At 43.2% G+C, this 16,286-nt stretch overlaps 1 protein-coding gene across 1 annotated transcript; it reads left to right on the forward strand.

Moving 5' to 3' along the window:
- The first annotated feature begins 2,227 nt into the window (after positions 1 to 2,227).
- On the forward strand, positions 2,228 to 4,487 carry DNAJC22 (DnaJ heat shock protein family (Hsp40) member C22). Its single transcript, XM_008704547.1, has 2 exons — positions 2,228 to 3,067; positions 4,148 to 4,487. The coding sequence occupies exons 1-2, from the start codon at positions 2,228 to 2,230 to the stop codon at positions 4,331 to 4,333; spliced, it is 1,026 nt and encodes a 341-aa protein (XP_008702769.1). The 3' UTR covers positions 4,334 to 4,487.
- The last annotated feature ends 11,799 nt before the right edge of the window (positions 4,488 to 16,286 follow it).

The raw sequence follows: 16,286 nt of genomic DNA on the forward strand, positions 1-16,286 counted from the left end.
CCTTCCCTCCCGTTCCGCCGCTGCCTCCCCCACCCCGCTTCCAGCACCGGGAGCGAGTTTGTTTGTCCAGCGGCGGCCGCCGCCGCCCGAGCTGTTTGCCGAGCTTAGCGCGCCGCCTCGCAGAGCGGGCCCAATTAAGTCTCATTCATTATTCAGCGCTCTGTCCGCCCCCGTCCCCCCAGCCGGCGGCTCCAGCGTCGCTTTGGGGCCCCTCCCAGCCCTGGCCCCGCAGTGAGCCCTAAGGCGCCTTAGGCGAGCCGCTTCCCTCCCCCGGCCGGGGTAAGGGCGGAGGGGCTGGCGGTGTGGAGGAACAGAAGCACTCTGTCCGCTACGCGGAGGAGACGAGCGTGGGGGCCACCAGGGCCACCCCACCCCCAAGTCAAGGCTGGGGAACCTTGGAGATCCAAGCCTTTCCTCTACAGAGGAGGAAACAGACCCCAGAAGCGGCGTGACTTGGCCAAGGTCACGTAGCAGAACCAGGATTGGAGCCCAGGGCACTGAAGCGAAGGCATCTTTCATCCCAGCTCCTTGCCAGCATCGAAGTGGGAGGAAGGCAGACTGCTCTGGTGCTGCGGCCTCGCGCTCGCTCTGCTCTCCCGGTGGGACGTCCTTCACCCCATATCCCTTTTGGCTATTGTTTCTGCCTCTTGCCCGTAGACCTCAGGATACAGCGGACTTGGGCTCCCGCTAGATCTGGAGGCCCCTCAGGTCTCAGGCTCAGGTCTAGATGTAATCCCCCTGAGTGACAGGCCTGGAGGTGGGGCAGATGAGGCAAACTCGGGGTCTGGAGGTCCTCTCTGAGGCCTCTCCGTGGGTGAGTCAGCCTTAGAGGCATTGGAAGTGGAGCCATCCAAGGCAGTCTTGAAAGACAACGGAGTAGGAAGAGAGTGCACCCTGAGGTGAGGCACAAGTCACCCTATCATCTGTAGGGGTGGCAAGGGGAGATCGAGGCCTATTTTTGCGTTTATAGGGAACCGCTCTGGGCTGCTTTGCCCCGGCAACTGGACAAGGTGAGTCTGGGGACCCGCCCGGCCCCGCCCTTCCGTAAGCGGCAGCGCCACCTGGTGGCGGCGGTGCCGCGGTGCAGGCGCCCTGGGCCTGGACCTTTGAGCCCGGGGAGGCTGGATGCGCCCTGAAAGCCTTACACCGAGTTTTCCCGAAAGGGCGGGCGAGAGGAGCCAGAGGCTGAAAGGTGATCCCGAAGAGGCCGGGGCGGGGTGGGGGTGCTTAGGGAGGGGCCTGACCCGGACGGCCCCACTTCCGTGACACAGTAAACACAGAAAGACAAAGTCCATTTGGATGCAAGTGGGAGCGGAGTGAGAGGGGCCATTTTGACTCTGTAGTCAAAGGAAATGACTGGTCTGACGGGGTCTGGGAGCCGGAGTACCCAGGTACAGCCGCCCACCCTGGGACTAGCGGGTAACTGGCTGGTGGTCTTGAGGCCTACTTCGCGTGGCGGGGAGACACTGGCAGGCACACGTTGGCATCTGGCTTGATGTTCTGGGTGTTCATCGGGCCTCTTTGTAGAGACTTTGTAGAGACTTCAAGTCCGCCTTTGCGGGGTCAAAATGCTAGTTTTCCAGAGCGGTTTAAGTGGAGGGACCTCAGGACCTCTTTTAAGTGTGACTTGTGCGAAGATCGCGCGGCCCGGAGAGGTGGGAAGGCTGGAGAGGGGCTGAAACATTGACCATGTGTCTGAGGGCACCCATAATGTGAAGTTGAGGAGCGCTGGGAGGGGCAAGGGACTTTCAAAATTTGTAGGAACTGTAGAAGGGCATTCTGTTCACTCCTGTGCACTCCACTCCCCCATAAGTCATTCCAGGAATCAGTGGTCTGAAACTTAAGCTGCTGCTTTTCTGTCCGTGTGCGGAGTTCTACATCAGCTGAAAGCATTTAAAAACATTTTTCTCTCCTAAATTTGGAGTTGCTATGCTTGTAAAAACAAAAACAAAAACAAAAACAAATGAGAGGCCAGACCAAACGGTATGGGAGAATCTGCATTTCAGGGACACTCAGGCAGATCTGCACTTGATTATTATTGGAAGGAGAAATGGTTTACTGGGTTGGGAGCTGGATGTACTCTTACCACTGCTTTTTTCCATCTCTTAGGGTCTAAGGATAACTCTGGGACCATGACAGCCATGATTTTCACAGATGACCCCAGATTTCTGCCTTCTGGGCAATGTCAGGTGCCACTGAACTTGATCTGACACCCTTTCCCTAGAGGATGGCCAAGGGGCTCTTGGTGACCTATGCCCTCTGGGCTGTGGGGGGCCCTGCTGGGCTCCACCACCTGTACCTGGGGCGGGACAGTCATGCGCTGCTCTGGATGCTTACCCTGGGGGGTGGTGGGCTGGGCTGGCTCTGGGAATTCTGGAAGCTCCCAAGCTTTGTAGCCCAGGCCAACAGAACCCAGCGGCAGAGGCAGAGCTCGGGAGGGAGGATACCCCCTCTGAGTCTTATTCGCTTTGTCGCCCAGATGACAGTGGGCATCTATTTTGGCCTGGTGGCTCTCATTAGCCTTTCTTTCATGGCCAACTTCTATATCGTGGGCCTCCCACTGGCAGTTGGCTTAGGGGTCTTGCTGGTGGCTGCTGTTGGCAACCAGACCTCAGACTTTAAGAATACTCTAGGGGCAGCATTTCTTACTTCCCCTCTCTTCTATGGCCGCCCCATAGCCATCCTGCCCATTAGCTTGGCTGCCAGCATTACAGCCCAGAAGCACCGCCGCTATAAAGCTTCAGTTGGGTCGGAGACGCTCAGTGTTCGGCTCTATCGTCTGGGCTTGGCTTACCTGGCTTTCACAGGCCCGCTAGCCTACAGCGCCGTTTGCAACACAGCTGCCACCCTGAGCTATGTGGCAGAAACCCTTGGCTCCTTCTTGAGTTGGTTCAGCTTCTTCCCCCTCCTTGGCCCCCTCATGGAGTCTGTCCTCCTTCTGCCTTACCGCGCCTGGAGGCTGCTGGTGGGGGATCCTGGCTTCAGCAGTGGCTACTTGCAGGAGTGGGAGAAGCTCTATGAGTTTGTTAGCAGTTTTCAGAATGAGAAGCGTCAGCTGGCTTACCAGGTAAGGCTTTGTTCCCTCTCATTCCTGGGCGGGACAGCTCTGGGTATTAGGCTAAGCCTGATTGGAAATGATGCCCCCTTATGTGGAAGTGCTGTTTTCATGTCTGCTGGGTCGGGCCCTAGAAGGGTGTCTTGGTTTCTTTGGGCTTCTGTGTGCCATGGGTGACAGTACAGAGGATCTAATAGTGAGTGGGAAAGGATACATATATATTGTTTACTTTCATTGAGATATATATAAAGTGAATAAGTTTTATGTATACATCTATGTAACCACCACTCAAATCAAATATAGAATATATCCAGCACTAAGAAGTTCCCCTTGCTTCCCTCAGAGGGAATCTCTGTTCTGACTTCTGTTATCATAGATGAGTTTTGCCCATTCTTGAACTTCATAAAAATGGAATCATTCAGTATGTACTCTTTTATGTCTGACTTCTTTCTTTATAAAATTAATTGATTTTTATTTTATTTCTATTTATGTTTTTTCTTTTTAAGTAGTCTCCACTCCCATCATGGGGCTTGAACTTACAACCCTGACATCAAGAGTCACATGTTCTACCAACTGAGCCAGCTAGATACCCCATGTCTGACTCTTTCATTCAACATTATGTTTGAGATTTATTCACACTGTTGCATGCAGTATAATTAAATACTGTTACAGTTATAAATTGTTTCCATTGTTATATGGTATCCCATTGTATGAATATACTACACATTCACTCTATAGTTAATGAATATTTGGCTTAGTTCCAGTTTGGGACCATTCTGATCAAGTTGCTGTGAACAGTCTTATACATGTCTTTGGTGGATTTATTTGCTTATTTCTCTTGCAAGGAAGAGACCTTGTCAGGGATGTGAAGTCCTAGGTTAGAAAATGGGCAACTGTGATTCAAGGAAAATCTTGGTTCTTGCCATGAGATCCAGGCTAGCCCATGTTTCAAAAGACTGGTGTTCTAATCTGAGGCTATGGGCCTTTCTCTCAGGCAAGTAGAAGCCAACTCCAGTTTAGCAAGGAAGCAGGAGAGACCCAGGTGCTCTGAAACTTAGGGAATCCTAATTTGTCAGCTTCTGTTTCCCTAAGGTTTTGAATCTCTCAGAGGGGGCAACGAATGAAGAAATACATCAAAGATACCGGGAGCTGGTGAAGATCTGGCACCCTGACCACAACCTGCACTGGACCCAGGAGGCTCAGAGGCATTTCCTGGAGATTCAGGCTGCGTATGAAGTCCTGAGCCAGCCCAGAAAGCCCGGGGGATCCTGGAGGTGAGAAGAAATTTCCCCTTGGGGATGGACTCTTTCTGGCAGAGCCAAGCAGCTTGTCCCAGTCCAGTTTTGCCCACTTGGGTCATCCCGATAGCGTTAAAGAAACTGTCTGCTTGCAGTGGGGATGAGAACAACTTAAAGGGGTAAGAAAGCCTTTGTGGTAGAAGAGTGTATTTATGTTGCAAATTTCTGAATTCTCGTTGTTGTATTCCTGACAATTTCTTCTTAAAATCAGATAGTGAAATGAAAGGCATAATATAAAACCAATAAAATATCTTTTAGAGAATATAGTACCATGCCCCACCCTGGTATGTTGATGAGTGATGGAGGAATGTTGTTTATCAATTTCATTTCTTCCCTTCCCTTCCCTTCCCTTCCCTTCCCTTCCCTCCCCTTCCTTCCTTCCTTCCTTCCTTCCTTCCTTCCTGTGCAAAGCACTGAGTTAGGAGATCGAAGGAAAAATATGAAGGTTCTATTTCATAAGCTGTCCTATGACAGTAGGGATTCGATCTATTCTACAGATTACAAATGGGTAAGAGAGGGGTTAAATTTAAATATTTCAGAAAAATATCTTAATTCCATATATAGGAGAGCTTTACTAGGAGCTACCCCCCCCCCCGCAGGAACTAGCTGCTGTGGGGTGGGAGTAGTACCCCCATCACAAACGCTTCTGCTTGATGAAGTATTGTAGAGAGCCCTCAGATTTTACATGGGTGGTTGGACTGGCTGAATTCTCAGGCGTCCCCAGAACTTGGGCTATGACTCTGAGCTACATACTCTGCTGTTAGGAGCTTATAGTCTGGTGGGGGATATAACATATATAACATACACAGATATCAAAGTTCGCCTCCTTCAGTGTTTTGAACTCAGTGTCATAAGAAGTATAAACAGAGCACACTGGAACACTGGAGAAGGGACAGATGACATTGTTTTATGGGGACTCATGGGAAAATTCATGATTTTATATCTCATGTGCCTTTATAGGGACTTTGGGGAAACCCTAGGGAACCAGCAGCTTGAGCATCTCAAGAGGGTCTTATTTCATTCCTATGTAACCAGCCAAGTGTGGAAGAAACAGTCTAGGATGCACAGGGACACCGGAGAACCGAACTATGATGTTAAAATTATATACCTTTACTCCAGGTTTCTCACTCTTCTTTTGTGTTTGTGTACATTCCTCAAGCTTTTTTTCCCTTTTTTTTCCCCCTGGAAGTTAACTCTGAGCGGTGTATATATATTTTTAAAAAGTAGAATTCTTTTGGCTACTATTCCTTGCAGATTAAAACAAAACATGGTCTGATCAATGGAGAAGAATGAAATTTGTAGATTTTTTTCCTTTGTATTCATATATTAAAAAAATTAAAAAATTTTTGCCAATGAATTTATATGCCATGATTTTAAGACAAAATTAACTTTTACACCTTTTTAAAGTTGCCAAAAATTGATATACACTTCTTCTGAAAAACACTTATAATTTGTCAGATTATCACATGGAATTTTAATGAGGCATTGTTGTGGGCTATTGATTACTAACTTATTAACATGATATGTAGTACTATTTCTGCAAAATGTAAATATATTAAAAATAGTCTATAAGGAAAAAGAGACAAAAGAATGATTAAGGGCTTTACTTGATTTGGAAAATTATTTTACTGTTCTCAAATTTTATTGTGAGCTTTTGTTACAAAAATATGGCTATATTTTAACTTATTCAACTAGGAACTATCAATGAGCAGTTTCTGTTGTTTCAACATGAGCAATGCTACAATAAACATCTTTAAATGTGTGTATTGGTGCTTTTTGTTTTCTTTTCTTTTTTTTTTTTTGAAAGATTTTATTTATTTATTTGACAGAGAGAGAGACAGCCAGCGAGAGAGGGAACACAAGCAGGGGGAGTGGGAGAGGAAGAAGCAGGCTCATAGCGGAGGAGCCTGATGTGGGGCTCGATCCCAGAACGCTGGGATCACGCCCTGAGCCGAAGGCAGACGCTTAACGACTGAGCCACCCAGGCGCCCCTGCTTTTTGTTTTCTTGATGCTAGATTCCAATAAGCGATAATGTAGGGTCAAACAGAATGTATGTTTTATTTTATTTTTAAAGTTTTATTTATTCATTTGAGAGAGAGAGAGAGAGAGACAGCATGAGCAGGGGGAGGGGCAGAGGGAAAATCAGACTCCCTGCTGAGTGCTGACTTGGGGCTTGAGCCCAGGACCCTGAGATCATGACCTGAGCTGGTCAGACACTTAACTGACTGAGCCACCCAGGCACCCCCAGGATGTATATTTTAAATTTTCATTGATATTGTATCAGGTTATTTCTGGAAAAGATTATAGCAATTTACACTTCCACCAGCAATGTAAGAAACTGGCCCTTTCCTTGTAACTGGAATGGACTGTTATGACTTTTAAATTTTTGCCAAGAGGAATAGTATTTGATAACTTTAATTTGTCTTTCCCTGACTCCTAGTAACTATAAGTTTGGCATCTTCTTCAAATTTTTCTCGGCTACTTGCATTTCGTCTTCATTGAATGCCTGAATGCATTCTCTCCCTCTTTAAAAAAAAAAAAGTCCTACTTGTCTTTATGACATCTGTTTTGTTGGTATCCTTGCTTGTTAGCAACCTTAGCCCTTCATCATAGGTGTTATAGATATTTTCCCCCAGTCTATGATTTGTCTTTTGACTTTAAGCATAGGTTTTGGAATCAGAAGGATTACTGTTAGGATTTGGATCTGGTTCCATGATTTTCTAGCTGTTTGTGATCCTGGGCTTCTTTAGTCTCTGAGAGCCTTAGTTCCCCCTAAAAATTGAGATAATAGTATGTACTTTTTTTTTTTTTTAATTAAGTAGGCACCATGCCCAATTGGGGCTTGAACTCACGACCTTGAGATTAAGAGTCGCATGCTCTACTGACTGAGCCAGCCAGGAGCCCCCATAAAATGTACTTTTTTTTTCTTCTAAGATTTCATTTAAATTCAAGTTAAACAATAGTATATACTTTTAAAGGATTGCTGGGATAACGAAGCTACCATATGTAGAATGAGCAACCACAATTTTACTATAACACTTTAGCCTTTTCAGCCCACGTAAGGAAATAGGGCTTGAGTGTCTAGGGAGTTAACTGTTACGGAATGAAGGTTATACTTGTAAGGCTGAATTTTCGTAGAGTGTATTAGTGTATTTTCTATTTTTAAAAAATTTTCCTCTTGATTTCCTGCAAATCACTGTAAAGCTTACAGATGACGGTTAGAAAGAAATAAGACTGATGGATTGGTTGTGCTGTGGTGGTAGGGTTGCCAGTGGTCCCTCTCCCTCATCTATTCTCTCCTAGACTCTCTCTTGTTTTATAATTAAGAAATATTTCAGCCTCTTTTAGCTGTTTATGGGGAACCAGGGAAGTGGTTTGGGTTTGGCTGTTCTTTTTTTTTTTTTTTTTTTTTTTTTTTTTTTTTTTCTCATAGTCCATAGTCTCTCATGTTTCATTCCCCCTTCTGATTACCCCCCCTTTCTTTATCCCTTTCTTCCCCTACCGATCATCCTAGTTCTTATGTTCCATAGATGAGAGAAATCATATGATAGTTGTCTTTCTCTGCTTGACTTATTTCACTTAGCATTATCTCCTCCAGTGCCGTCCATGTTGTAGCAAATGTTGAGAACTCGTTCTTTCTGATAGCTGAGTAATATTCCATTGTATATATGGACCACAACTTCTTAATCCAGTCATCTGTTGAAGGGCATCTCGGCTCCTTCCACGATTTAGCTATTGTGGACATTGCTGCTATGAACATTGGGGTGCATATGGCCCTTCTCTTCACTACGTCTGTATCTTTGGGGTAAATACCCAGTAGTGCAATGGCTGGATCATAGGGTAGCTCAATTTTTAACTTTTTAAGGGACCTACACACTGTTTTCCAGAGTGGTTGTGCCAGCTTGCATTCCCACCAACAATGTAGGAGGGATCCCCTTTCTCCACATCCTCTCCAACAATTGTTGTTTCTTGCCTTGTCTATTTTTGCCATTCTAACTGGCGTAAGGTGGTATCTCAGTGTGGTTTTGATTTGAATTTCCCTGATGGCTAATGATTTTGAACATTTTTTCTTGTGTCTGTTAGCCATTTGTATGTCTTCATTGGAAAAGTGTCTGTTCATATCTTCTGCCCATTTTTTGATTTGTTTATTTGTTTCTCGTGTATTGAGTTTGAGAAGTTCTTTGTAGATCTTGGATACCAGTCCTTTATCTGTAGTGTCATTTGCAAATATATTCTCCCATTCCGTGGGCTGCCTCTTAGTTTTTCTGACTGTTTCCTTGGATGTGCAGAAACTTTTAATCTTGATGAAGTCCCATAAATTCATTTTATCTTTTGGCTGTTCTTAGACTGCAGTTTTAAAATGGGTTCGGGATGCCTGGGTGGCTCAGCCGGTTAAGCGTCTGCCTTTGGCTCAGGTCCTAATCCCAGAGTCCTTGCTCAGCAGGGAGCCTGCTTCTCCCTCTGCCTGCCGCTCCCCCTGCTTGTGCTCTCTCTCTCTCTGACAAATAAATAAATAAATAAAAATCTTCAAAAAAATAAAAAATAAAATGGGGCTGAGCTCATCTGGGCCAGTTGTGATTGCAGAAGTCCTCAGAATGAGACAACTCCGAGGGTAAGATGAATCTCTGAGAAGGAGCTGGGAAACTGCTTGTAAGATGGCCCTTTTCACTTGCAGATTCTCCTTGCAGAAATCTCTCCTCATCCTTTGGCAGATTCATTTCCATTAGGGAGGCTATTCCCAGCCTCTGGAGTCTCAGTCCTTCTATGCAGAAAAGAGAGGTATTTATACTTTCTGAGGTACTCCAGCATGGCGATCTCACACCCAGCTCTTAGCCAGGCCACATTGGTCACTTTAGTGTGGTTTGGTTTTGCGCAGGAGACATTTTTGTGGGTATGGGCTGGGGCACCAGGTGAGAAGTGAGAAAGAGGTTAAAGAATGTTAACCTCTTAGTAGGAAAGACTGGTGAAACCATATTTGAATTTCATCTTCCTTCCCAAAGCAACTGACATAGCGAAAATCAGCTGAAAGTAGAAATTCATTATAAAATAATTATATATTTATATAAACCTAAGACATTAGGAAGTGTGAGGTCTTCCTTATTCTCTACCTGAGTAGATTTAATGAAATCCAATGATTTCATATTCTCCCATTCCCACAAATAAAAAAATGTATAGACCCTTTAAAGAGTTGGAAGGGAATCGAGAAAGCCTCTATGCCAAGTACTCATTCAGTGCAGAATCTTGAGAACGGCTTTCCTCAAAGATTTCCGTTTCAGCTTTTGCTTCAGTTGGAAATCTGCTCCCTGTTTCACCTTTTGGGCATCCTTAATTGTTAAGTTCTTTTATTGGACTGAAATTTGCTTCCCTGTAATTTCCTTCTAGAACTGCTATCTCTTGTTATAAAGAACAAAACCCAACAAAAAACCCATTCTTGATAAAAACCTGCCCTTCATCTCCTATCCCTCTAAATTTTCCCTTTCCCGGCTTAAACATTGCCTTGATTGCAGAAGCGCTGTAATTTGGTAGAAAGAGACAGATGGAGAAGTGAGGAGATGGGCTGCTCCCTCCATCTCTTATGGGACCAGCCTGCTGCTTTCTCTGGACCTCAGTGTTTCCTTTGTAATATGAGGAAGCCAGACTTAGATGACCTTTGAGATTGCTTTCCACACTGGATGCTGGGTTCTCAACTTTTCAGCTGAGGCTTGTGCTAAGTGGTTCTGTTTTGTCATCTTCTGTCTGCCCTCTTGCGGACACTGTCTTGGGGAGAAAAGAAAATATTAAATTTCTTGAAGAACAATATAATGGCCACCCACCCCCTCCCACATAAAAGAATTCACCTATATTAAACTGTTTTCATATATTCATGTTCCCTTCTAGTCTTCATCCATAAATGTACATAATTAATTTTTACATGATTGAATCATATCAAGGACACAATTTGGTATTGCTTTTTCCCCTGACTGAATCGTACGCATTTTGTATGTTATTATGAAGGCGTATATATGTGTGTGTGTGTATATATATATATATATATATTTTTTATTATGAGACATACATATATTTAATTGAGATGTAATTCACATACCATAAAACTCATCCTTTTAACGTATACAGTTTGGTCATTTTTAGTATATTCATAAGGTTGTGTAACCATCACCACTAGCTAATTCCAGATGTTTTTGCCTTCCCCAAAACAAACCCCATACCCATTAGTGATCACTCTCCGTTCTCCCCTCCCCCAGCCCCTAGCAATCACCAGTACTTTCTGTCTCTGTAGGTTTGCCTATCCTGGACACGTTATACAAAAGGAATCATACAATGTCTCCTTTTGTGTCTGGATTTTTTTCACTTAGCATAGTGTTTTCAAGATTCATCCATGTTGTAGCATGCATTATCATTCTATGTTTCTTGTTTTATTTTTTCAAATAGCATATCATTATATTTTAATGCTGCATAATATTCCATTTTTGGGAGACATTTAGCTATTAATATATATATTTGTTGTTACAAGGAATTCTGCATTGATATCTTCATGTTTCTAATTCATCTATTCTCTTGAATTATTTCAGAATAAATTCCCATGGGTGGGATTACTGGGTCAAAGGGTATGAACATTTTTATGGCTCTTGTCAATATTGCTCTTAAATTGTGCCCAGAACTAAATGCAATTCTCAGATGTGTTCAGACAGAACGGGGTACTGTGGGGCTATTAAGTTCTCAAGGTCTGGACAGTATATCATCCTTTAAATCAAGCAGTCTAAGAATTTATTAGCTTTTTTTGGTTGCTCATTGAGCTTATAGCCAACTAAGGCCCTTAGATCTTTTCCTAGGCACTGTGTCTTAGAGATGCTTGCATCTACTCTAGGACCTGGGAGACTTTTGAAGACTCCCTGACCTGAATTTAGTATTTCTTTGCTTTCTCTTTTCTTTACCAGTAGGTGGTCCTAACAAGCGAGCCGGAGCTTTGGGTTTATTGCAGTCTTAGCTGAGAGCTGCAGATGGCGCCTTAAGGCTGTCGCAAGGGTCAAATAGGGCCCTTCCCTTTTTTTAAGGATCTGGTGGTGGTACCTCTTCAGCGGGTTCATTACCATAATTCAGCCCTCCCCTTTTGTTGGGAAGGAAAGAGCAGGGTGGATTTGGGTGTTATTCAGCGTAAGCTCCCAATGAAACCTGTTTTCTAAATGTCATTTGCTCTCCTGGGGACTCTGGGGCAGTCTGTCTCCAAGCTTTGCTTGGACGCACATTTCCTGCCACTGAGTTTTTGGCTTCTGAAGTTCACACCCCGAGAAGCTGAGTATTTGGTTTCTCTTCATGTTCCTTGGCATCTTTCTCTTGGTCACCATAGAAGATTGAAACATGTTCAACTACCCGGATTTGTTCATTTGTTTTGTGAAGATGGGTTTTGAACCACAAAAGCGAAAACTTTGCAGAGGGTCCTGCGGAAAGGGATTTCATTTCAATACTTTGTTGCTCTCTTTATTTTCATTTTCCTTTTCTTCCCAGTTCTCTCCTTTCTCCTCACCTCTCATCCGCCCTTTCCATAGCCCAAATTTGCTTATTTGCAGACTATTACAACTATTATAACTTTTAGCGTCACTTTTGATTTTTCTGGATCTAAACCTCACTGACAAGTTTCAACAGTGCCCTGTGTGGGAAAGTTGGAAGGGAATCATTTTAAATCCATTCGGTGCCCAACCTTAGTCCCATTTCTGGGCTGGGAAAAGTTGTGAGGAACATTGTCCTCTGGGTAGTAGCTGAGTTATCACAAGAGCCTGGCTTTAAAGCACCACCTGAAGGGACATTTTTCCTAGGCTGGATAGGTCAGGCACCTTTCAGATGAAGTAGTATAAAGAAAGGAACGGGAGGGGTATGGGGGAGAGGGGGAAATATAAATGTCTTCTATTCATATATTTCCAAGGCACAGATCTGAGGGCCAGTGAGGCTCATTGTTACTCCTTTACCTCTTCCTTCATATCCATAACCACCAGTTTGGACTTGGCTTCTCCTGATACTTTCTCCTTTTCACTCCTGGGGTCCATGGCAGAGAGTGTAAACTTACTGCTCTTCTGTGTAATTTGGATTGGCAAGCAAATCGCTGCTCCATCCGGGCACACGGTGCCATATTATTTATATTCAGTGATTGGGAATTCATCGCCTCTCAGCAGTTGACTTTTCTCGCACAGCCAAGAGACTGATCATTTTAGACCCATCTCCCTTCCAACTCTAATTCTTTTCCATCAGTGCGTTCCTTGTTCTCATGGCCATGCCTTTGCTAATGTCACCCTTCTTCCCTGTAATTATTTTTCCTCCCTGCTAATCCAAATCTTTACACTTCTTTTACATTCAGCTTAAGGTTTATCCCTAAATGATGCCTTCACTGATTAATTCCATCTCCAGTAATCTTTCCCCCTTGAGTTCCTTCAGCATTCCTCTCTAGTTTGGGTCGTTCTATCAAGCATTTTCTTACATGTTGCCATATAATCGTTCTCTGTCTCCTGTTTGTAAGTCTTGTCTCCTTAACTATAGCAAAGACCCTTGAGGGCAGGGACTGTCTACTCCCCATGCAAATAACAGGACATTTAACAGTGCAAACAACGGGACATGTTATTTAACAATTAAAAATTTTCTCATTTGTTACATGGGGATATGATGCCTACATCACAGGGATGTTGAGACAATCAAATGAGACAATGTGTTGAGAATGATTTATAAACCATAAAACATTTTACAGAGGGTAGGCATTATCATTTTTAAAAATATTTTATCTCTTTATTTGAGAGAGAGCACGAGAGAGAGAGAGAGAGAGAGAGAGCGCGAGCGCACCAGCACACAAGCAGGGGGAGGGGCAGAGAGGGGGAGAAGCAGGCCCCCTGCTGAGCAGGGAGCCCAGGACCCTGGGATCATGACCTGAGCCAAAGGCAGACGCTTAACTACTGAGCCACCCAGGTGCCCCAGCATTATCAATTTTTAAAACAATGGTGACAGGCTGTACAAATGAAAGAGCATGCTGAAATTCCATTAATGAACTTACAGTAAAGCAGTATTAGTTATAGGTCTCCTACATAGAAACAAAGTGACTAAAGATCAAATTTGGGGCCCCTGGCTTAGTTGGTAATCCATGCGACACTTGATCTCAGGGTTGTAAATTCCAGACCCCTGTTGGGTGGAGAGATTACTTAAAAAATAAAATCTTTTGGGGTATCTGGGTGGTTCAGTCAGTTGGGCGACCGATTTTGATTTTGGCTCAGGTCGTGATCTCAGGGTCATGAGATTGAGCCCTGTGTGGGGCTCTGCACTCAGTGTGGAGTCTGCTTGGGATTCTTTCTCAAAATAAGTAAGTAAATAAAATCTTAAAAAAAAATAAAATCTTAACTTTTATTTTTTAAAGATTTATTTATATATTTTTAAAAAGATTTTGTTTATTTATTTGAGAGAGAGAGCGAGAGCACAGAGGGAAAGTGAGAGGGAGAAGCGGACTCCCTGCTGAGCAGAGAGCCTTGACTTGGGGCTTAATCCCAGGACCCTGAGATCATGACCTGAGCCAAAGGCTGGTGCCTACCCGACTGAGCCACCCAGGTGCCCTGATTTATTTATTATTTTATTTTATTTTTTTAAAGATTTTATTTATTTATTTAACACAGATAGAGACAGCCAGCGAGAGAGGGAACACAAGCAGGGGGAGTGGGAGAGGAAGAAGCAGGCTCATAGCGGAGGAGCCTGATGTGGGGCTCAATCCCACGACTCCGGAATCACGCCCTGAGCCGAAGGCAGACGCTTAACCGCTGTGCCACCCAGGCGCCCCTATTTATTATTTTAGAGAGGGTGAAAGAGAATGAGTGTGGTGCGGCAGGGAGGGACAGAGGGAGAGGGAGAGAGAGAATCTCAAGCAGACTCCCCACTCCGCACTGCAAGTGACACAAGGCTCCATCTCAAGGCCCTGGGATTATGACCTGAGCTGAAATGAAGAGTTGGATGCCCAACTGACTGAACCACTCAGGTGCCCCACCTTTTTTTTTTTTTAATAAAATCTTTTTTGAAAAGGTCACATTCAAGTTTTTAATGAACTTATAATGCACTTTTGCTGAACTGAGTGTTTCAAATATGAGTTTTTGTGTTGACATTGCCACTAATTTTGTGATGTAACAATTCAACCTTTGATAATTTAAGGCCAGCCCCAGCCACAAACATCTGATACACAACTGAATTTGTCCGTGTGACTCATGTCGTTGGACTGCAGTTTTATTACCTGTAAAATGAGAAATGCTAACCTAATCAAACCGCTTCAATAGGACTTTATTTTTTAAAAAGATTTTATTTATTTATTTATTTATTTATTTATTTATTTATTTATTTGACAGAGAGTGAGAGACCACAATCAGGGGGAGCAGCAGAGGGAGAGGAAGAAGCAGGCTCCCCGCTGAGCAAGGAACCTGATGTGGGGCTCCATCCCAGAACCCCAAGATCATGACCTGAGCCGAGGGCAGCTGCTTAACCGACTGAGCCACCCAGGTGCCCCTTAATAGAACTTTAGAAAATGAATGCTCAAAGAAACATGACTCCCATACAGAAAGTTTCCTTGGAGGAAGTTTCCTTGGGGGAGAGCTGTGTACTATATAGTGCATTCACTTAGCTCTTAACAAAGCACATTACCATATTAAATACTCTGGAAAGTAAAGAAACCAGTTTAACTTTATTTTACCCAGTGTTTCCCAAATTTATTTGGAACTGGGATAGTTTTTTCAGATTCATTTAGCTTTCCATGAAACTAATTTTCTAAGACACACAGTTTGGACTGCCTACGTGAATATTCTTAGGTGTTAGAGGTGGGGTAATCAAAGGGAAAAGTACACCCTTCTGGCATGTTCTCTGGTGATCTTTGTGCCTATTGTGGTTTGGAGCTTCAAAGTTAGCCAACAGAAACTTCTAAAAGATCATGTCCCTTACTTACAGTCATTAATTACCGTCTTCAAGATGATGAGTGAAATTTTTGTGTCTCTTAGACTAAATTCAACCTTGTTTTCCTAATAAAAATATAGAATTTAGCAATCAATCCCTTCAGATACAAAAAGTCAACTCAAACAAGCATATGAGAAAAATTCCGATCTCTAGAATCTATTTGAAACGTATCAGATTAGGTCTTATCAATATTTGCAAAATATATCTGCCAAGGGGAAGATTATGTCATGATTTATCTTTAGTTCTAATTTTGCCACTAAGTCATTAGGTAACCTGGGATAAATTAATTCCCTTAAGGCTGAACCGAGACATATGGGTGTTATTTCAAAATGATCTTTTGTAATCCTTAGCAGTTACTTTAATCATTTCAAAAATTTGGTTGTTTTTTCATTTTCTTCAAAGTATGTCACAAATATTATATGTTGAATTTATTACAGCATTTCTGGTCCTCCAATATAATTAGTGATAGACTTTAAATAATTTGTAATCATTTCAAAGCAGGCAATTATCACTTTGTTTTCTTGTGAAATATGGCATATGAAATAGAAAATGTATATGTAAAGAACAATGATAAAATTAATCTTTATAACTCAGGTCCAAAAGATATTTTTGAAGCATTTATTCAGTGTCTTTTTGGAGAGATAGAGTACGGCATGAAGAATGGGTGAAGGCAGTCCATGAGTTGCGGGATCCCTCTTGCAAACCTCACTTAGCAAGTCATATATGTGACCCACCCTCCTTGAAAGACCATTATTTTTTGAGTAAAATTCTTTTTTGCAAAGAAATTTGTTCCAAATGAAAGAACAGAACAAGGTCATGGCTAGGAAAAACAAACAAACGCACAAAATTCTTTTTTCAAGGCACCTACTGCCTCCCCAGGGACTTAGCAAAATGTTCCTTTCAACCACATTCAGAACTCTCCCTAGAGACCTGGTAAATATAATATTCTTCATAGCGTTAGATTTCCAGGGATGTT

This window comes from Ursus maritimus, unplaced genomic scaffold (assembly GCF_017311325.1).
Source record: "Ursus maritimus isolate PB19 unplaced genomic scaffold, ASM1731132v1 scaffold_26, whole genome shotgun sequence".
Classification (NCBI taxonomy): domain Eukaryota; kingdom Metazoa; phylum Chordata; class Mammalia; order Carnivora; family Ursidae; genus Ursus; species Ursus maritimus.

Coding starts and splice junctions, on each gene's coding strand:
- DNAJC22 (XM_008704547.1), top strand. CDS start 2,228: ATGGCCAAGGGGCTCTTGGTGACCTATGCCCTCTGGGCTGTGGGGGGC. Junction 3,068..4,147: donor AGCGTCAGCTGGCTTACCAG/GTAAGGCTTTGT, acceptor TGTTTCCCTAAG/GTTTTGAATCTCTCAGAGGG.